This window comes from Drosophila suzukii, chromosome 2R (assembly GCF_043229965.1).
Source record: "Drosophila suzukii chromosome 2R, CBGP_Dsuzu_IsoJpt1.0, whole genome shotgun sequence".
Lineage (NCBI taxonomy): Eukaryota > Metazoa > Arthropoda > Insecta > Diptera > Drosophilidae > Drosophila > Drosophila suzukii.
In genome coordinates, this window is record NC_092081.1 from 22,051,029 (window position 1) to 22,074,505 (window position 23,477).

General features: G+C 42.5%; 1 protein-coding gene across 1 annotated transcript in view; it reads right to left on the reverse strand.

The window, feature by feature from the left end:
• Positions 1 to 23,477, reverse strand: part of LOC108009731 (uncharacterized) — a 44,420-nt gene that overhangs the window by 906 nt on the left and 20,037 nt on the right. Inside the window, exons 3-8 of the mRNA XM_017074314.4 lie at positions 14,041 to 14,908; positions 11,610 to 11,870; positions 10,408 to 10,697; positions 6,301 to 6,409; positions 5,550 to 6,191; positions 2,146 to 2,620 (exon numbers count right to left, since the gene is read on the reverse strand). Coding sequence (XP_016929803.2) covers positions 2,146 to 2,620; positions 5,550 to 6,191; positions 6,301 to 6,409; positions 10,408 to 10,697; positions 11,610 to 11,870; positions 14,041 to 14,416 — 2,153 coding nt within the window. The 5' untranslated portion in view covers positions 14,417 to 14,908. The remainder of the gene's footprint in view (positions 1 to 2,145; positions 2,621 to 5,549; positions 6,192 to 6,300; positions 6,410 to 10,407; positions 10,698 to 11,609; positions 11,871 to 14,040; positions 14,909 to 23,477) is intronic.

A 23,477-nucleotide genomic window follows, 5' to 3' on the forward strand; every position in this document is an offset into this window, starting at 1 on the left:
ATTAGGCATAAAAAGCAAGCCCCAGAGCAACCTCAGGTCGTAAAAAGCAAATAGCTGGCTGACCTGCCCTGCTGTCCAATCAATAAAGCATAAAACTGTGCGTATACGTGTTCTACACTAAGGACACACCAGGCGTATGCGTGATATTACAAGGACTACTTTTTGGGTCCCCTAGAAACACCTCTGTTTCCGCATGAGAGGAAAAGAATTATAAATTAAATTTACATTTTATTTCAGGGTGTGCCATATTATGTACACTATGTGTTCAAGTACTGAACTACAAATTTAATAACTAGCTAAAATAAATATACAAGTATCCTAAAGTCGAACTTCCATAACGGAATCTTTCTTAAAAGGATTTTTTGTACCTCGATCAAAACTCCATAGATGGTTAAGCTTACTGGGAAAAAAATTTCTAAAGATTATAAATAATAAATATGGTCGTAATAAATAAATGTTGATACACGTTTCAAAACCCATAAAACTATATCACAAGAAAAATATATCTAACTTAAAGTCTCTGTATTGTCTGATGTAGGTTCCAGTTATGGAAACTCGACTGTATTTTATTGAGACAACAACTATTTTATTCGGCTTTAACTCCGAATCACGGCCAGAAAAACTGCAAAACCCAGTCTAAAAATCTCTCGAATTCAGATCTCAAGTCCCAAATCGAGACTGATTTGATTGACAATCCAAATACCCCTCGAGTTGCCATGGACGAGGGTCTCGGCAACATGCAACAGTCCCCGGGGGAACGCTCGTTGGCCGGCACTCCGGTTGCCTCGAGTTCACTCTGTCAAACCAATTTGGCGAACATTTATTGAACTTGGCCAACAGCCTCTCGGGATTTGGGAGCCCTCGGCTGGGCAAACACCTACTGGAGATGCACTCGCAGAGCGATTGGCCGAACAAGTGGCAGGCAACTACTTCCGATTTTGGCATCGATCAATAAGGACAACATCACGTGTGCACATGTTTACACAGGACAAGGGGGCAACTCAACCAGAGCACTGGGATGCTGCGATTAATTGACCCGATTCATTGCGAGTGAGTGCCCAGCTCGGCTTACAATTAATTACAGACAAGGCTAAAGCTGAAATCGAGCGGGGAGTCTACGTATATTCGCGTATATATTCGCAGGTTCACTGTCAAAATTAATTACCAGAAGCTGCTACTGCTTTTTATTAAATAAAATGCTCAAAATGTGCGCTCAAAAAGGCGAAGGAAACCATCATCAGAAGCGGAGCACTCTTCACTCTGGCAGAAAATGGCAGCCGGAAAGGGGGGGGGGGGACAGCCACCGCAGGGGGGAGTGCGAATCCGCAAGGCTGTTCAAGGGAAAACTGGGTGGTTGGGTGGTTGGGTGGTTGGGCGGTGGCTGGCTGGGTGGTTGGGTGGTTGGTGGCTCAGTGTGCAGCATGCAGATTCTGAAGTGTTGATTTAAAGTGTTGCTGGCAGGCGGAAAGTTTGTTTTCGAAATTAAATTAACAGTTTTCCCCCAGCGCTTGGCTTTCGATTTGCGTTGGCAACAAAAACAGCCAGGCTTTAATCAAATGCAACTAAAACACCTGAAGTTCTCCGCAGGCCATTTTTTGTGCACTGAGCTTAGAGCCACAACTTACGTTTAAGAACAAAGTACTTCATTCAAGAATGCCTTGCTCTTGAAAGGCATAACTTGAAGTTTAAGAAAATTCTTTTCTGCACTGAGGCAAAAGAAAACTAAGAAGGAAAGCTTTTATTACTACTCGTTATTTTATTAACCAATTCTCAAAATTTAATAAACAGCATTGCAAAAAGTCTTCTTTGTAAAGATGTTCAGGCAAAAGCTTTGGTACCGATATATTATCCAAAAGTATGGGATAAAAAAATTAATGAAAGTTATAAAAAATAATATTTTTATAATATAGTTAATAATAAATAAACGGAAAGTTTGAAGTTTTCTTAGAAAAAATATTAAAGTTGGATGATTTCTAATACCCTCTTTAAGAAGAATGACAATATCATCCAATTGCTATCTATAGTAGATTTGATTGTCCCTACGTGATATCCCCTTACAGTGATGATAATAAAAATAAACACTAGTTGTTATTTCCCTGGAACCATAGTTCGCATCATAATGTTTTCTTGGCGTGTGGTACGTACCTCAATCGCTCCCGCTCCTGCTCGTCCTCATCCTCCATGATGTCGACGGTGGCCGAGGAGTTGGCGCTCAGAAGGGCTGACAATGTGGCTGCTGCCGAGGAGACGGGTGCAGTGGCTGCCCCCGACGATGATGATGTTGTAGGAGGGGCACCACCGGCACCCATGCCACAAACACCTGCGGCCATAAAACTGTTATCGGACAGGGTGGCTCCACCTCCTCCTCCTCCTCCTGGGGCCACCATTGTTGCTCCTCCTGCTCCTCCTTTAATTCCAGCCGACAGTTGTGGGCTTGTCACTGCGGCCGTGTAGGTTACCAAAGGACCTGCTGCTGCAGCGCCTGTTGCTGGTGACCCCGAGTGGGCGGGTGGCAATAAATCATGCCTCCTGGATAAGTCCGGCGATCCTGTGCCGCAGTCCATCAGCGCGTTGATCTCGTGTGGCAGTGGTTTCGTCACGAACTTGGCACGTCGCACAGCTGAAAAGGGTTACAAATTTAAGGAATCTTTTTAAAGAAACTTTGTATATTTTAATAAAAATATTAACCAAAATGTTTCCAGCGAAAACAAGTAGGGGGGTCAAAATTAAACGGACCTTGCATAGACCAAAAAAAAGTTTGCGCACAAATTGGCAAAACAACTTCCGGCAACTGCCACACACGGTTAGATTATCCCGTTAGCCCGTTAGTTCCGCCGGAAGTGGCAGTGGCAGCAGCGGGAAAAGCCGGAAAAGTTGTGAATTTAGCCACGACACGAGGGGCAGGGGAAGGGCCGGGGACACACTGTGAAAATTATTTGCTTTGCATTTTCAAAGTTCAACCAGCAAATGCAACAATGTGGCGGAACGTTTCCAATCCGGATTCGCATTCGCCTTCCGGAATTCCATACCCAATCCCATTCCCCCAGACTTTTGAACCAAAAGTTTGGCGTTAGCTTTCATTAGCGGCTGCCACTGGCAGAGTCGGGATGTCAGGGGGCACTATAACATCTGGCGGTACACACAGTGGGCAATTGTCGAGGGCGCCGCACTCCCTCAACTTTTCGCCGCGGTAATTTATTCAGCGGATTTGGTTGTACGACTGGGGAAATACCAAATACCAAATATTTAGCTATTAGGGGTTTCAGACTATTAATTTATCTTAAATAGTATGGATTTGCAAAAGGTCTTAGTCATTTAGGGTCTTCAAATTGAAAGTTATGATGTGGTAAGCCATTTTTCATAGCGTGTAAGAACTAAGTTTAAGATAGAAGGAACCATATATTATATGTTGGTATTATACATATGTGTATTAATACTTAAAATGTACATATATCGGATTCTTTAGTTCAAAGTTTAAGCTTAAGCTAGCACTTTAATCAAAAAGCCTTCGAAATAATAATTCCCATACAAATTTCTTTAATGAAATATTCCGTAAAATAATTTTATAACCTTTTTTATTAAAGGTTTTTAAAGACATTTTAGAGGTATAATAGTTTAAAACAGTGTATTATAAAGATAGGATTTTAGCTTGATCCACACAACACTTAATATTTAACAGATTGCCAACCATTTACCATGGTTAAAGTAGGGGGAAACCTTAAGTACGTAGACTACTCTTCACAACCACTGTCCTGGGTTAATGGTCTGCCCTTCTGACGACCGAAAGAACGGAAGGAAGCGTACGTCTTTCACTTTGGAACTGTCAGCAGGACGCCAGAAAATCGCGGAGTGGAGTGAAGTGCATATAGTGGTGTCCTCTGCTCCGGACATGGCCAATTTGAAAATATTTACTTAAACTTGGACACCACACACACTGGCACACAGAGCGGGGAGCGCACAAAGACATTCATTAGAGTGCAGGGACACATACGTATATGTAGATGTATCTAGTAGATACACATATGCAGCACCATATATCCGGAGTCTCGCAGGAAAGTCACTTTGGTCCTGTGGTCGGGGGAGTTGCAGCAACTTTGGCTGTGCTTTAATGGTGTGGTTAGCCGCGGATTCGGACTCCCGGGAGTCCTGCTCCTGGACTCCATCCCTGGATCCTGGATCCTTGTTCCCGGGTGCCAGTCGCACGCAATTAACATGCATAATGGAATCAATGGCGACGTCTCTTTCCTCGCCGACAAATGGCCGAGTCTCACGCTAGAATTTGCTGTGAAATTAAGCGGAATCCTTTGACAAAACGCGTCACGTGCCGTCGCCTGTTAGCTTTAATGAGTTTTGCATGCGTTGCACAAGCTGAGGGCTCAATGGAACCGGCGGGACTGTCATCTCTGTGCCAAGTCATCATTATCGTCAATAAAACTGTCGCACATGTCGAAAGTTGCCTCAAGTGCATGATGTCCTTTTGCTGATGTCCTGGCATGTCAAGCAGCACAAGTTGAAAACTTTTAATGCCACCGAAGTGTGTGTCTGCTTAACTCTGTCATTTTAACACGCTGCTGCTTCCGCAGCCTGCAAGCTGCTGATGATGATGATGAAAATTGTTATATAATTGAAAGCGTAAATGAGGAGAAGGCAGGGGAGGGGGAAAATCATCCTGCGACATCAGGGCGTATGATTGATTGATTACTGCTCGCTCGTTCGTTCGGTTTTGTTTTGGGGCTCAGGTTAAGCCAGAACTGTCAGCAGAACATTTTCGGTTTTGGCCTGGCACAAATTGTTCATCCAATTAAATTCCATTTTCCTTTGTTCGATTTATGCAAATTTCCCTGCCTCACTAGCATGAGCACTCATTAACAATTCACAAATATATGGCAATTTGCTACAATTATTTTGGGATTCAGAACACCTTTACACATTTCCAAATATCGTATGACATATTTGTGATAATTTCATTGTAAAGCAAATCAAAAATGTTTTGATGAATTCCTAAAATCAAATGGGCCTAAGCTTATTAAATACTCAAATGACAATCTCTGCAAATAAATTTACTTTGTATAACTACATATTTTATATTGAAGCGGCTATTTTACTTGCCAATGAAATGGTTAAATTGGTCTAAAAACAAACTCTAAGTAAATATAATACTATCAAAAAAAGGCTTTAAATCCTATAAAGAAATATATTATTAAGAAAAAATTCTATGAGATAATTTAAATTACGAACCTAACATGATTTCCAGAAAAATAATCATAAAGATATATATCTTTTTTTGTGATCTTAATATCATGATAATACCACCTGCAAGGTTATATATTGCAAGTATTTTTCAGAAGAAAAGCTGTTTACCAAGAACCTGTTAAAGTAATTTTAACTGAGTTGCGCTTTAAAGTGCCACGTTATATGACTAAAATCGTAGTTGACTTTTGCGGGCAAGTCACATTCGTGAATGCTGAATCGCCAACCCATTTTGACAGTTTCTCGCGAAATTCGGTTCCTACAAAGGGGGCAATAAACATAGCAATTTCATCACTCACCGTGCACATTGGCCGTCTGATAGGCCGGCGGCGGTGGCAAAGTGATGGCCTCCAGTGAGGAAGCCTCGGATCCTGTGACGAGATTCCCGGGTGCTGCATCCTGGAGTCCAGAAGCCAACACGCGATGCTTCCCGGAAGCGGGCTGCAGATGTATCGTGTGATACTTGACCAGCGGCTGCTGTTGACTCAGCGTAGTAGTGTTCCCCATGGGATTGGCATTGGGCATCGAAACGGGGTGGGCGGGACTGCCGGGGGCGGAGGGGGCGGTGCCGAATGGAAAGTAAATCGTGGCAGTCGCGGGCGCATAACAATTGGGCGGCACTGTCAGCGGCATTCGCAGCATGCTGCTCGGCACAGCCACGAAGTTCTGCTGCAGTTGCTGCTGGTGTTGCTGGTGTTGCTGCTGCAACTGGTGATGTTGCTGCTGCAGCTGATGATGTTGTCGCGGGAGGGTTGCTGTCGATAATTGCTGCTGCAGTTGCTGTTGCTGCGGTGCGTATTTCAGCAATGCGCTGCCCGATGTCGTTGTCATTAGCATGACATCCGGCTGCTGCAACTGCTGCTGCTGCTGCTGCTGCAACTGCAACTGCTGCTGATAAAAATGCTGCTGCGGATTCAAGTTGCGCAACAATTGACAGGCATCTGCTTGCCGCACGGCACAAAAGAAAGAACAGACGTGTTCAAGATGATTAATGACTGGCAATTGTGCTGACAATACAATTAGCATCCGAACAATGGCCATTACACTCACCTCCTTCCTTTTTGTCGGCCGGCAGCTTTCCCTTTTGGCCGTACTCCAGGCAGTCATTTAAGCTCGTCTCACTGTTGGCCGCATCGTACTTACAGCCCTTGCAATTAGCCTGCAAATGGAGAGGGAATTGTTTACGGGATGGCCATTGAAATTTTAATCACTTATGACCATGGGACACGGGCTTTAATTCGCACTAACTGGATGGATTGGTTTAAGAATGTCTTAAAAATCTAGAAAAATAAGGTTATCAGGACATTGCGATTTTTACATACTAATCAAAGTTGGACACAAATCTGAACTTTATTTACGTTGGCCAAATTGGAAAGGAAATTTAAAGAAGTCATTGGCAAATGGTATGCCAAAATACTTTAAGCACACCAAGGAAAGTCGAAGAAGATGTTCAGAATCAGATGATATAGTTTTTAATCAAATGGATCATCTGTCATAAGTTTATCTCCCTTTAATTCAAGGAATATTCCAAGTACTTATCAGAGCGATATCCTTAAGAAAACGCCTAGGATTTGTAGATGTCCTGGGCCCACACTGCGGCTACTTGACACGATGATGAGGCAATGGCCACGCCAATAAAGCACATAATTTGCAGGCTCAATATGCCGCTTTCTTGGGCCCCGAAACTGATGTCATCATACCCGGGGTCCCTTGGCCTCAAAAGCTGTTTGCGGCCAAAGCGCCTGGCATCTCGTGTGCTCTGCGGTTCTGCGGCATCATCATCAAATACCAGGCAAATCTAATGGACACACAAGCACGCAAACAACCGATGGAAATGATGGAAATGTGAAATGTCGCCCTGCTAGTCTTGCGGTTTGGACCCGGAAAGCCCGGAAAACCCATCCCCGAAACCCGTTACGGCATGCGTCATGATAATTGCAAAGACGAAGGCAGGGGTCCAAAAGGCCAGAAGCCGAAATGGCAGCAGTCAACACGATGGCGATAATAATTCAACCGATGACTGCACATCCCCAGAGCCAACCGCAATCTGCTGGCAGTCTTATCAATTGCCAGCCGAATCCTTGTGGCGCCGCAAAAGCCCAAAAGTCCACTTGGCCGAGCATCGTGTCGTCCTGGAAGATTGGATTGGGCCCTAATGAGTTGTTGTATGCAACATGGGGACCAAAAACAGGCTGCCTTTATCCAGGCAAATGCAAAAATCCTGTTCAACAAGTCGCAGGCCCGGGAAATCCTGAAAGGAATGCCATGCCTGAGTGGCTGGGAACACGGCAAGTAGATTAACAATCGAGAGCTAGGAAAATGCAAAAAGTTTTTAGTTTCGGGAACCGATACCATGCACTGAGAAAAAGATTGGTGATCTGGTCTATCTACATACGGGAGGTATCACTTTGATATGTTCGCCATCTTGCTTTTTCCTCTCCTTTTCTCTTTTGGAGAGATTTCATTATATCTGTCTCGTTCTTACTCAGAGTAATTTCTCTCTCATTTAATTTTAGAGAATTTTCAAAGAGAGGTAGTTCATTAAGTTAAAAATTCAACTATAAAATTGATCTTTACTTGTTTTTTCTGTGATACATTGTATGTCTGCAGTTCCCACGTCAATCAGCTCTCTTGCTCTTTGCTCTCCTTTTCTCTTTCAGAGAGCTTCGAATATTGCTGTCTCGGTCTTACCCAGAGTAATTTCTCTCTTATTTGATTTGAGAGAATTATTAAAGAGACGAAATCCAATAAATGGTAACAATAATACCTTTTAAGCTTACCATGCTTATATCAACTTTATCCTAAAAAATGTCTATGCATAGATACACCTGCCCGGTAAGACTGCAGTTCCCACGTTCGGCCGAATCATATCAATTAGGGCCAACAGGGCCGGAAATGATAAGTTTATGGCATGCCTCCAGTGAGTGCAATTGTTGAGCGGCGGGAAAACTTTTTCCACCGCCGCCTTAAAGTGGCTCGCACTCATTTCAATTTACCTGGCACGAAAGCCAGCCACTTGGCCGGGAAAAATTAAATTTATGCCGCCGCCATTTGACCCGACTCAAACTGCAAACTAAAGTTGGCGAACTCTTAAAGTGTCGAATGGGGGTTCCCAGTTCCAGTGCTGTTTGCCCTCTTAAAGAGTCAACTTTTGCTGCCTGCGGAATTTCAAGTTTGACGGGCAAAGTTTTTTAGCGCTGAGTTCATTAAAAGTGTCGAGTTTTGTTCGCAAGTAAATGTTAATTTATGGAATGAATTTTTTGTTTGCCGCCCTGCCAGATGACAAACAGGCCAATGGAGTTGCCTTGGCCACCGCAAAATCACTTATTTATTTATTGAACCCTGCTATTCGCTTTCGTTTTTTCGTTTTTTCCCCACTCGGCCATAAATTGCCAATTAAACAGAAATTTGTGCAAGCAAAACAAACAGGACGAGGCGGACAAATGAGTGGCCACAATTGAAAAAGGCTGCGGATGCAAACAGAATGAACCACTTTTTGTATACAACTTAAAGCTTTAAAGGCGAACATTTTCCCCGTACATGGAAAGTCCGGAACTCTGCGATCCGAAAGCAGAAATGTCATCACGGGAGGCCAGCAAATCACTTACAAAACTTATGCACGAATGCGCAAAACACGCAAACAAATACAGTCAGTCGGGAAAAAGGGCTCTGCCAACCTAGTCAGAGTTCTGATATCCTAAAAAATTATTTATAATGTATACAACGGAGCCAGGCAAATAAAAACGCAATAAACCAGGAAAAACGTGAAACCGAACCCAAAACATTCTGCAGTGGGAAGACCTAGAAAGTATGGCTAAAAACAAAAAGGCAAACCGAAAAGTTCTTTGTTGTTTTGCCCAAATCAATTACAAACTTTCAGTTTGCGTTAATAGAAATCCGGACCCGAGTGGAGATCCACTTAAAAGGCTTCTGCTGTCGTAATTAAAGCCCGTAATTTGAGAACCCAATGCAGTTTGATGTTTGAAAAACCCCCTGAATCCTATTGATGAAAAGAAAATTGCCGGACAATCGAAGATTTCTGGCTTAGGAGTCCCCCATTTCCATACATCAGCGAAACAGCATTCCAGGTTTTTCCGCTAGCCAAAATGGAAACTGTCGTAGCTGCCGGAAAAGTTTGGAAAAACTACTAGCGAAACACTTAGTGAGTAGTGGGAAAGTTCATGCGTAAAACAGCGGCAGTAGCCAGCGAAAGTTTTCCCCGAGAACTTTGGACACGCGGAACAATGCTGAAAGTTTCCATTAAACCGGAATGCACAGCAAAACACTTTGGTCTCGCTTCTTTTGGGTTACTCAGCAGCAACAGTTGCTGCTGGAAGCAGAAAGTAAATAAGTTGTCCCCCCAACTATCGAATTAGGATCCATAAAAATGTTCTCGACTTGCAGTTGCAGTCGATGGAGTGACTGCAGCTGCTGTTCCCGGGTAAACAATATCAATCAAAACGGTCTGAGGAATGGAGAAATGCCACTGGGAAATCAATCTGCGGTGGATGGGTGCAGTAGTCAGCGATATTTCATATTCCTCTAAAGGTTTTTGAGGAAAGAAAATCGATTTAAATGAGAAATGTATCTTAAAGTGCCGATTTCTCAATGTCATGTTAAAGTTCTTGATTGTTATCTGTCGGGATTGTTAAAATAAATACAATATTGTTAAAATAAAGTTCGGGATGGCAAATTCATTTTCTCAATGTGATGTTAATTTTACATTATCACACAATTTAGTGGAAGATTCGGTCTAAAACTACTGACTGACAAATTTAACTAGAACATTACCTCTAGTAAACATTTTTAAATTAAATGTAAACTAACATGACATTAAACAAGCGAAAAAGCTATTTAACTGATTGAAACAGTTAACATAATGTTGAGAAATAGGCCTTATTTCAAATAAAACCTAACATGATATTGAGAAACTAAATTTTTCAGAAACAGCAATTTAACTGAACGATAAAAGGTCACAAATGGCCTTAAAAAATCTGGCCTGAATCTTTAAGATACAGATGGAAAGAGGTTACTAAAATTCAAATAAAAGTATATTATTTCTTCGGCTAGGCAGCAGCAAGATGCTAGGAGTTTCTGATGAACTGCAGCTGCTGCCTTCGCTTAAAAAATATCAATCATACGCCATGGCTGCCTTACCAGTCGTCGCTTGGAGCCCCTCTCCCTGTCCTTCTCCCTCGACTTGGCCGCCTTCGTTGTCATCGCAGTGGTGGCAGTTGGCCCCTTGGAGGACCCGGCTGATGACCTCCTCCTGCTCTCCCGGTGCCGCTGCAGATGGCAGCAGAGCCGCACGTAGGTGCACTGCAGGGCGTCGGCGAGCAGGGCTCCCAGGCTGGACAGGCACATCAGCATCAGGGGCACGCCCACCAGGGCGTAGAAGATGGTGGCCAGCTTCCCGGCGGCGGTGCGCGGCGTCAGGCTGCCGTGTCCTGCAAGGATCGGGGTAATATATCTGGTTTAGAGCTTGAGAATGGCAAGCACGAACGGGCTAATATAAATGCATTTTAATCGGGTGGATGAGGAGGACAGGCTGGGGAATGGAGCAGGAGCCCTTGGGAACTCAATCTGTGATGGGATGGCAAAGCATATGGTATCACTTTTCCAGAGGAGAAAGTTGGTACTTAAAATATCACAAATAAAATGGCCAGTTATCTTTAAAGTGTGTGCTACTTAAGGAATTATTTAATTATCTCATCATTCTTTATTAATTTATTGTTAAATTTGTATCTGTTACGCTTTTCAAGTTAGGTATAAATTTCAATTTTAATTTTCATCTGGTAAACCACCATAACCTAAGCAAATACACCACTTCACAGACACTTATTAGAAAGCCAATGTTTATCACTTTAACCCAGTTAATATTTAACCCAAACAATGTAGACAATAAATCCGTTAAGTGACATATTTCAAAGCTAATTCACATCCCCCAACAGCTGGCCTGCTGTTAAAGTTTAGGACCCTGAGATACAGTTAATTTGTAGCAACAAGGATGGCCCGAGCGTTTAGCATATGCAAATATTTAGAGCCGGCCTACGGGTCGTATACACAATGTCTGATGTCCTGCTACTTGAATGGCTGCTCCTGTGTCCTGTAGTTTGCTCTCGAAGGCGTTGGAATAGAGCATGTCGAGGTCTATGCGCCCCCCGCAAAGTAAATATTTGTTGGCCACAGCACGAGTTGTGGCCTGGTCGGGAATCATAATAAGCAGTTCTGCTCGGCAAGCACCGAGATAAACACTAAACATAAATCCAGGGGGCTTAGGTATTTCGAGTGAGTGGGGGCGAAAGTGAAAGTGCAGATGCGAAAGCGGAAACGGAAGCGGAAACAGGAGCGGAACTCACCAATTGTCGTTATCACAGTGACCGAGTAGAGCAGCGCCTCGCTGAAAGTCCAGCTCTGGGAGTCGCCGGCATCGTAGCCAAAGTGGCCCAGGGCACTGGCACTGCCCTCGTGGAAGAGTCCTCCTCCTGCTGCTCCAGATCCCCCTCCGGATCCTCCGCCAGATCCTTGGCGCGTGGCCGCCACAATGGAGCCCTCGAAGCGACGCAGCTGCTCGTGGACCAGCATCGTCCAGTTGCGTTCGTACAGAACGTTGAGTTTCTCTGAAAAAAAAGGGGGTAAAGGTTAAATCGGGTCTCCTTCAGAATGCGTTCAAGTGTCCTTTCCGTAATTATGCAATTTCATGCCAAGTGCAGCCGCAGCCTTCGACCTCCCATCGACACGGGCGACAAGTGCCGACAAATCGGACCGGCCTTGGATCACCTTGCCCCACCTCCGACCTGCGACCTCCCATCCACAACCTCCCCATCCCCTCCTTCGATTTCGGTCGCCTGTCTTGAGGAATCTGCTCCCATTCCATGTCGTGTGCAAATTGCAGAGGTCGCTTGTTAACAGCAGTTCGAGACTAGTTTGCCGCCCTTTTCACGCCCCCTGGCCTTGGGTGGGTGGGCCTCGGGTGGGTGTGTACTTTTCTGTAGATACACAGCTCTCGAATCTTGAAGCCCCGGGGCTGCACTTCCCCAGACATCATCCAGCCACCCTAATCGACTGGAGCAAGTTGCCAAGAACAAAGACAAAATCAAACGATTTTCTCTGCCAATCTTTCCGACCTAATCGACTGATTTTCGAATTTTCTCTTGAGGTCCTGAACTCAGAGTTTAGAAGAAACTAATTGGCAATGAATAACAATGTTAAAGCTATGTTTAACTTGGGTTTAAGATACATATTTAATATTTGAAGTTTCATTACATTTACATTTATAATTCTTGATACCATATTCTCTCTGCTTTCTCAGCTTTCTTCATTAAGCTTAAAATAACTTTTGAGGCTGTGAAAAATGTCTAGTTATTTTGGTAATAGCTAGTACAACTATTTCATGTTGTATACCCTTTTTTGACAGCATTAACCCTTAAAAATATCATCTCACTCAGAGGAAAGTAATAAATAAACCATGTGGAGGCAAGACGAAGGCAGCACATCATTAAGCACTCATCGAATTAATCATAAGCCAGGTGGGACGCTTCTGCCGCGGATGAGCTCAGGTTAATTGGATTATTTATTATGTGAAATTTTAATTAAATAAGCGCCAGGTCTAAACACACGCACGTGGAATCTTTTCTCCAGCCTCGAATCGAGTGCCACTGGCAGGTGCGACAAAGTAATTAATTTCACATAAATCAGGCCAACAAATAGACCTCAAAATATGTAGTTGCGATAAACGCGGCGCCCTCGAATCGATTGGATATCGCGCACTCGCGGAAACGAATTAAATTGCCCCGCCTGACCAAATATTTGGCTATGCAAATATTTAGCTATTATTCAATTCGGTAGCTGGCAAAATGAAAATTAGCCGTCCCTTTGTTTCGAGGGGATCCTGAGTGGGATGGTTAGTTTCCAGTCCGCCGTGTTTGTCGGTACTTATAATTAAAATATTTGTGCTGCCTCTGCACTCGCCACCGCTACTATTTACTTAGCATTAATGGCCGATAACAAAACATTGTCGCTTTAATGTTCGAATTACTTTGCCAATTTGCAGCAAATCAAGCGTGCAAAGCACGCCGAAAATTTACGGGCATTGCGGCAAAAATGTGGTGGCCAACATAATTTATGCGAATTTTGGGCGTCGCCAGCGAAGCGGTAAAATATTTCCTGCATATTGAGGCAGAAACAAAAAATCACGATAACAGATCAAAAGAGCTAGATTGTAATATTTTTTTACCTAAATTTATTTGTATATAAATTGTAAAATAAATCAAATAAATAAAGTTCTAAACGGATTAAAAGAGGTTTAGTTAATATTTTTACACAAATACAATGGTTTCTGATTTCTAATCAAAATCAACAAAGCTTTCCACGGTTTATAAAAACTTTGTTTCTTTTTCATTACAAAAGAAACTGCTAATTCTTGATTTATTTCGTCTTTAAATTAGTTAGCATTACTTTCTGCTGAAAGAATATGCTCCTCATTATCACGTTAATACGTATACATGTACATATGTTTATCCCAACTTGCATAAAAAACCTATTCAACATATTTTAAAGTGCCAAAAAGTATGCAACGAACAAAGGATAATCGTCTTACTGAATGTATTTATTGTACTTCTAAGTTCAAAAATTTATTGTAGCATACTTTTAGGCACTTTAATATAAAAGAGATCTCGTGATAATTCTAAAATTGAGGATTATACTTTAATCATACTTTAAAGTATAAGGTACTTAAATTTTAATTAATACTTATTATTAATCTAAAATAATGTTGGTTTCAAGGCTCACCTGTTATGATCCAGAGTTCGCGCAGACAGTCCTCGCGGCTCTTGGCGATGGCCGCCGACTTGCTGAGGTCCTGCGGCGCCTCCAGCAGCGGGAAGATGAGGGCGCCCAGCACCGAGTAGCCCATGACCAGGAGCACCAGTCCGGGCGTGGAGAGCAGCAGCTTGAGGAGGTGGCCGCAGCAGCGCCGGAAGCCGCTGCCCGGCTTGGGGGTCAGCGAGGCGGTGGTCTTGGCGCCCACTTCCGGTCCACAAACAGCTCCTCCGGCTCCGAATTCGGCGGGATCCGTCTCATCGTCGATGGAGCAGTCCAGCTGGGACGGCTGCTGCTGCTGATGCTGCTGCTTGTTGGCCTTAATCGCCTGCTCAACGTCGGACATGATCGCTCAGTGTTCAATGGCATTTAGTGGCCACCTGCTCCTCCGTTTCCGTTTCCAGCGAGCATTTCCGTTTCCGCTGCGGGCAGAGCTCGTGATTCATGGCTCGTCGTCCAACCCCTTGGCTCACTAATTGCAACAGCGATTCCTCATCGTTCGCAATGTCGCTTTGTTCTTTGTCTATGGTATAGAACACCACCCTGTATCGCCCCTATATCTTTGTCCCCCGACTGTCTGTCGCCTGTCTTCCTATCCGCTTGTTGCCTTCAGCCAGCGTATTATGTTTTAAGCTGTCGTTGACTTGTTTTTGCTGATGATGTTGCTGCTGTTGTTGGGGGTGTTGCTGCTGTTGCTGCTGATGTTGCTGCTGTTGCTGCTGCTGACGTGGCATTTAGCATTGTTCCCGGTCTATGCACTCCATGGACGGCTCCTCCTCCCGACCGCTTGTACTTTTAAAGTTGTTGTGCCAGTTTATTCCCCTCCGTTGCTGCCTGCCTGTAATTGAAAACATTTGTATGCTGTAGTTGGTATTCATATTGTTGCAGTTGCTGCTGCTGCTGCTGCCTGGCTGCTTCCGTTGGAGTGCACTTGGCAGTAGGTTAAGCGCACACAAAGTGAAAACGTACTAAATTCGACACTTCACTTAATCTAATTAGCAACTCTTTAAATCCCTGACGCAAAATAAATATTTATATTTATTCAGTCTATGATTGAGTTAAAACAATGCCTGTGTCACAGCAAATGAGTGGTAATTAAATACATTTTTTTGTTCCATATCAATGGAATTAAATACGTGATTGCATATACTTAATAACTTAATTATGTTGTGGTTATAATGCTGCATTTTTAATCAGCGCTAGATGGATAGGCCAGATATTAACAAATCCCTCTCATTTAACCCACTTCTGCTACATTTTATCGATTTCCCCTTGGCTGTTTTAAGCTCTGGTTAAAGCCTCGTTTAACCCGACTTGCCCAGCATAAGCTCATTATCGTATCCAATCGATTAAGCCCATAAAAATGATAACAAAGCCTAAGTCCATATAGGCGGTGCGTAATACAAATCGAATGTGTGGCATTAGAGGCGATAGAGACTGGCAAATTGAATCTGTCTGCTGGCATCTGAATACACATATCTTTTGAATGGTACTTGGATGTATATGAATCCAACCTTCACACATCAAAGTCTATAATCGTAATGAAGCTGACTTCGTGGGCGGCTGGAGTAATGCGCTTAGGATGTTTAGACATTGAACCAATTAAAGCCGAAAGGGAAAACTCGGCGATTAGTTATTGAAGCTCCCGGGGAAATTCAGGGGGCAACACGCAACATTTATTGATGTGGCCGGGTTACCAGGAAGGGAAACCCTGGAGAAAAACATTTATTCTTTTGTAGCCGCCCTTTTGCGAGGAAGAAAAGGCGTCTTCGTCTGGCACACGCAATTTACTTAATTGGAAAATAAAATAAGCCAAAGCCAGAGACTGGGATTTGGGATTGGGTTTTGGGTTTAGGGCTTAGGACTTCTTGAGCTGGAACTGGGCCAGACCGGAAACTGCTTGGCTGGCGAAACAATGGCCACTCGAGTCGCTTTTTATGGCTAGCGCGCATAATTTAATTCGGCCAACAACGGGGCGTATGAGCAACAAAGCACCAAGGCGCTGGCTAATGCAAAATTAATGTCAATCGCCTTCTGAAAGGGGGGAAATGCCAATGCTCTCTTAATTGTGACCTAACATTTGAACTGCGTTGGAGACACGAAGGACATTGAAGAAAAGCCAGCCGGAAAAGCGAAACGGAAAAAGAGCAAAGGGCACGAAGCAAAATGTCTGCCGGAAGTTATCCCTTTTAGCCAGATTGAAATCAGCTTAGAGTCGCTCCTTAATTGAAATGTTTGCGTTTCACTTTAATTAAAGCGTTTTCAGCCGCCCGGCTGACAAAACCCCCTTTCAATCCAAAGGATATTCCCTCATATTTTCTGTATTTCATCGGATTTCATTCATTTCATCGCTCTTCACCGGACTTTTTCGCACGTCATTTTAAATGAAGTTGCCTGCCCAAGTTTTAATAGTTAAGTACGGCTGCAGAACCAGGATAACGTGGCCAAAAGCAAAAGCCCCCTCCTCATTTCCATTCATTTCCTTCGCCGCCGACTTGCCTTTTGTCCCACTCCGCCCCATTATGCAGTATTTATTATTATTATTTTTAAATGCAATGACAACAAACGCAGTTTAATTACAATTTTCAACTCATCAAATGCAGCAGCCGCAGCGGAGAAAAGCGGAGCAGAAAAGAGGAGCGGAAGCGAAGGACATCGGGGAACATCCAAGGAAAATGGCGCTAATGGCGCCCACATTTCTCATTCCCAGCCAGCTTTTCCCACTTGGGAGACCCGGACAGCTTGGCTGTTTTTAAATCCAATTTCGCATCATAATTTTATAACGCGCCCGGAAAACTCTTTGCTTTGCCTTGGCTCCCTGTCCTGTCCCCAGAGAAGCCCTCCTCTCCAGATCCGATCCCTTTCCTCACTGGCCATTGCCGATTTAATTGCATTGCTGACATTTAGCACCCAGAACTGGGAACCCACAAAAAGGACATCATGGTGGAGAAGCACATCGCATAAATGAGAAAAATCGCAGGAAGAGCAAATGCAAAGTGGATTTTTTGATCGGAATTTGGTATTCGAACCATATTTGCATGTCCGTTTGTTAATTGAAGTCGAGCAGAGTCATCAACTCTGTTTGGTCGATTTGCCATTGTTTGATTTCGAAAAGTTAAGTAAATGTAAAAAATTACCACCATGTACAAATGAACAAATGGTAAATAAAAAATTGTACTACCAAAGAAAATATATACCCCATTCGTGGGAAAAATTAAAGATTACCTACATTCATAGTATGCAAATTTATTAAACACATATAAGCCTAATTACAATCATTTTGAAAATGACACAAAAACCACGTTGCTCTAATATGGCTACATTAGTATTTGATATATTAATGGTATTTTAAATATATAAAATGAACAGTTTAGCATTCAATCATGAATATAATGAATTTAAATAACCTACAAAATGGCGTTTTGCTAATTAGTTATTCCCAAATGAAAACAAATTGATATTCTAATCGTGAAATGAATAGTTTAAGGCTATTATTAGTAAATGAGTAAAAAACAACTAAATATTAATTGACAAAGGAAAACGTTCAGTCAAATATTAACAAATTAATAATGTTATATTAGCTGCGATATGAATAGTTAGCCATCGCACTTTTTAAAGTTTTTAAAGGATAAAGGTTATTATAAAAAACCTGCTATGGCGGGATTACTAGTTGGTCATTTACAAACGAAATCAAATATTATTCTAATTAGACGATGAATAGTTAAGCATTGCATTATTTAAAGCTTTAAAAGGCACGATTAATGGGTAAAACATTCAGATTGTAAGCATTACTACAATATATATGTTATTTTAAATGTGGAATGAATAATTAACTGTTGCACCATTAAAGGATGAAAACAAAAGACCCAATAAATTAGAAAGAAATTAAAACAACAGTCGCCGACAAGCGGGCTTTATTTATAAGCAGAACAGAACAATAAAATTGCTCAGTCAAGTGCCTATAATGAAAACTAAACGCTGCGAGATTAGTGGTCTGCGGAGGAGCGGGACTCCGATAAGGGGGTTTCCCGGCGTGTTTTCCACGCCTTCGAGGCCATAAAATCAGTGAAGCGTGCGCTCAACTTTTAGCACATTAGCCAAGAGAGTGCGAATAATAGTGGGTTTTACGTAGAGCCAGAGGTGCGAGACAAAAACCGAGCGGTAGATAAACAGATACAGATGGGGATATTCCCGGCACAGGAAATTCATATGATTATGATTATGCTTTTGGGGTGGGGGAGACTCCTGAGCGGCGCTAATAATTCATATTAGGGCCAGAACAAAGGGGCCAAAAAATAAAAGAATAGTAGCCCCGGAAGAAAGTGGCTGGCAAGTGCAGGCCAACGGACATAATGTGCAGCAGGATCCAGGATATAATGACCATGTTAATGCCCAACACAAAAGTGCACTGAAAGGAAATGAGCAAGATAAGTAACGAGCCCGAAAACGCTCCTTAGTCCCCCGGGTGGCAAACTTTCACGGGTTGCAAAACAAGGAAAACTCCGGAAAAGCCAGTGGCTTCGGCTTCCTTGGCCGTTCCTCATTAAACGCACTCAAGTCGCTAGCTACAATCTTAATTATGTTGTAAAGTCTTTCGGCCAGGAGGGTCTAGAGCTGAAAAAACACCAAACACAACCCGTAGCAAAGCTTTTCAGCTGCCCAGGAAAAACTTTGGCCGCGCTGATTAGTTTTTCGAGTGCCCTGCAGTCCAAGTCGGCCAGTCAAGCGTTTCCACTCAGTCTGTCATCTAGTCAGTCGGCCATCAGTGGCAGTAGTTCCATGGACTATGAAACTTTCCCGGGCGGCGTGGCGGAACAACAAAAACTCATTAAAAACTGCACAAATGCAACGTTTGGCCCATAAATACACGGCAGCACCAGCTCCCCCATTCTCGGAAAACCAGGATGAAGTGCCCATGGTGGCCGGCCAAGTCGAGCGGGAAAATGCAAAACTGCCCAACAAATGCACAATAATTAGAAGCAAATTTAAAAGTCGTTTGGCTGCTAATGAAGGCTTCCTTTGTGCCCGGAAAAGAGAATGGCCGGGCCAAAACCAAAACTGCAGGGCTGAGGCTGCAAAGATGTTGCCGGCTAATGGCCAAAATTAGTTCAATCAATTTCCTTGAAAATCATAATTGCAATTTCGGGTAAATAGGGCTGAGAAGGGTAATTAAAGTTTGCGGGATAACAAAGGAAAAGCAAAATAAGTAGAAGGCCGCAGGAGATCCAAATATTTCAAAATAAAATGGGAAGAGGGTTCATAAATCTGGAAATTATCTAAAACAATTAATTTAAAATTTAGGGAATAAAAATCAGCGAATCAATTTATGTCTTTCTGTATGTTGTCTTTCATTGCTTGATCAAAAATATCTCAAATATTTACCTGGTTATGTGCAAATGAATAATTCAAATACGATTTAAGCCAAACCACAATCCTTTGGAGAGAAAAATCTAATCTAAACATTTCTAAAAATTATGGAAAGATTCCTTTATAAATCTGGAGAATAGCTGAAGTAAGTTTAAATACAAATTACTTTAAATGAATAATTAAGAAATTGCACAAGTCAGGAATTCCTTTAAATATATTTTCTAACTTGTGCAAATTAATTATAGAAATGTTTTGCATAGAATTCAGCAAATTACTTCCCACTCCTAAAGCATTCCGTAGTTTTTGAATGTGGCTTTCAATACTTCCTTAAAAATGTGGTAAATATTTAATTGGTTTTTGGCAAAAGAATGAATCAAATTAATTTAGAGACTGGCTCAAATAAGATTTAAGCCAAACCACAATCGTTTGGATTGGTTTCAAATATTTTTATGTTGACAGGACAAAGGTGATACTCTTTTGTAATTTTCTAGAAGCAGGTTCCGAGGTTTTTTAATCAGACTGCCGTCTCCTGTTCGACTTAAACTCGTTAACTTTCATAATTAAATTGTTAAACATCAGTTGGGCTTTAATTGACAGTCGTCCAGGGGGCGGAGGAAGGACCTCGTCCTTTGGCCAGCTCAGCGAAATTCCTTAAGTGCCAATTTAGTGGCAATTTGCTTTTGTCTTAACACTTTTCGGGGCGGAGGATAAGACTCGGCGAGGCTGGGGCGCCTGTAGTACAACACAATTTGATGTTAATTAAGCAAAACGTTGCCATTGGCAGTTTGTAGTCGCACCGGGTTCAAATGGTCCATTGGACCTTTCCCCTCCAGTCTGTGAGTGTGTAAACAAATGTTTGCACAGTTGGCCTAATTGACTTTGCCGAGTTAAAGCAAAAAGTTCTACACTCACTCTCCTCCAGCTCCCATAAACGAGATAAAAAGAACGAAATTAAATCAAATAAAATCGAATTGTTAGCCAATTGAACGGGGGATAAGACCGTCCCAAAAAAGTGGAAAAAATAAACTGGGAAAATGGAAAACGGCAAGGGCATGCATAAAATGCATGCGAAAGGTTGCCAGGCGAAATTTGCATAAAAGCCCGTGGCACGTAGTCAGCTTTGATGTTCCGCCCTTTAACCCCAGACGACCCCCTGAACCGTTTCTATATCCACATGCTTATATGCAGAGTGGGTCCGATAATGCCATTTTGAATGCACTTTATGCGCACTTTGTCTCAGGGTCTCGCTATCATTAAAAACATTCCAGACTCGCAGCTAATCCCTTGATATATGAAGTGTCGTTGCGATTTGCATGGATATGGAGGGATCTATTTATACATATGATAGGGGGATATGTATACCCTGCAGCCCGGGCCACAAAATCGGGAAAGTCCTGGCCGCAGGCCAAAACACCCGCAAACCAACCGCCGAGGGGTCTTAATTGACCCAACTAACGCAGACATGTGCCCAAATTAAGCGGCAAGTGCTCGGCGACACAGAATTTGAATGTGTTGATGCCACCGAATCCAATAATACTACCGACCACTCAAACGGTCAAAACTGGTCTACATAAATGGCATTTGGGGTGCTGACAATGGAAACGGGGGATTTTCTGCTCACGGAACATCCATTTAAACTTTTATGACTGCCGAGGTTTATAACCGCTATGGGGACTTAACAACTAAAAATCTTGATTGTAAAATGTAATTAGGATTCAAAATATTTTATTAAGTAAAAAACAGGACTAATATCTTATAATGCAAATTTTCATAAACTAAGGTTAAGGCAGGGATTTGAATAACATTTTCGTGGTATTACCGTGATTTTAAATAAGTTATTATGTTCTCTAAGAAGGCTTATCCAACTTTGGATGAGTTATTTACATAATTTGATCGTCTTTTTAGAGAATCCTCAAAATAATTTCTATATTTCGTAACCAACAAGGATACCCAGCAAAGGCCTATGTTGTACCACCCAATTAAAAGAATTAGACATCTTTAAAATATATAGCATTGAAGAAAAAAACGAATCTCAACTTAGAAGATACGAAATTACTTAAACCTAGAATATCTGGAAATTTGTACAGACCTATAAAAATAGGTAGATTGGTAAATAATTTGTGGGCAACAAAAACAAAGGTCTTAGGATATGTTATTCTAAAAAATAATTTAAATACAGTTCATGGAGAACTGCATATCTATAAACTCTTTATAGATAGAGTGATAAATTGATAGCCCATTAATGTAGATTATCCATAACCATTTAATCCTAATCAAAATGCTCTGCTAGCCAGTGTAACTCCAGCCATGTCTGTCCTTCCCTCCGAAGTCCCTGCTCCCTCTCACACCCCCTGGCAATTGTAATGGCTTTGTTTTGCTTACTAATTGTTTGTGGCCAGAACGCCAAATTAACTTGGTCACGTGGTCGGAAGGCGGTGGGTGAGGGGGTGGGGATGTGGAGGTGGCCGGATTGAGGGCTCCTTGAGCCGCCTCCCACCGCAGGCGCCGATGAGCGTTATTGATGACATTTTCACTTGGGTGTTTGGTATTAATTTGATGCACGAGTGGTCCTGCTATCAGCCAATGATTGAGTGCTAATGGAGCAAACGTGGCGTGGAATGAAAGAAATCACGGAAATTGACTCTGGGAGCTGGGAACTTTGGGGCACCTCGAGGTCCTGAAGGTCCTGGTGGTCCTGTAGACTGGGTTGTGGGTAATAACATGCAGGCCAAGTGACCTCAATGCTCCTCTGCTGACCAGCCAGAGCAAACAAAACGCGTTTCAATGCGTTTCAGGGGGCGGAACACCCCTGTTTGCAGAGGCTGGTGGGTGTTTGCTGGGTGGCTGGTGGGGTGCCACAGATGCAAACACTGCGATATGCACACACCACACACCTCGTTCGCACTAGCACAGATTGCGGAGCAAGTGTGTCATGGACATGGCGAGGTTGGCTGCTCTGTTTAGGGGGGTTTGGAAAGCAGGGGGGTTTGTTTTGGGTGAGGAGACAACACGTGTTCCCAGCGACGATGACGATGATAATGATGGCAGGGATTCCACAGATGGCTGCCTGGGATTGCTTTTACCGTTGGAGCTCTAAAAAAGACGCATACTAAAATGGCGATCCGAAGGACAAGCAAACATGGCACATGGCACATGGCATATGGCAAACGGTATACGTTCTACCGATAGCAGCACACAATCGCAAACACAAACATAAACACAGGCTCGCTCATTCGGTGCTCTTCAAAAACTCGGGCACCGCATTTATGCAAGATTGCAATTATGATATAAAACACCGGTCGCAGCTGGAAATGGGCCCAGATAGCTTAGCTGAATGGAGCTGGTCGGCATTGTCTGCGGCGTCCACGTTGAATGCCACGATGCCCCAGAGCCTCAAAGTCCGGCCTGGAAACCAAGAGCATAGCTGATGATTTGCCGAAGGTCGCTCAAGATTAACATTTCATAAAATGTGCAGACATACTTTTTAAGCACAGCAAGCTGGAAGATTATCTTTAGGACTGCAAGGTCACCGAGACTTTGATGTGGCTTTAAAAAAACAAGCAGACTAACTACCTTAAGACTTTAGAATGAGGAATAAATAGGTAATTTTCAGATGGCCTTAGGGAAAAGGATAAGATACTAAAACCATTAAGGTAAAAGTAACATTTGGTTCCAATGCCTTTAGTAAGCAACTATTTCATAATTGTGAGATTGTGAGCTAAAATGCCTTTTCCTGGCACTGAAAAACATAGGTATTTTTTTAAAAGTCCCTTAAAAATAAATACAATAAAAATTTAAAAAATAGTCTTATAACGAGGAAAGATTTGCACTCTATTAGTTCATGCAATAAACTTGTATTCATATACCATTTTACTACAAGTTAAAAATAATGATTAATACAAAACTTTTAGATATATCTCAGAAAATAAATGAAGAACTACTCTTATTTAAGATTATTATAACAAAACCCCTGCTATATAACCTATTTTCGTTTACTAACCATAACTAGCAACAATACCGAATCCCCACAAACGCGAAGG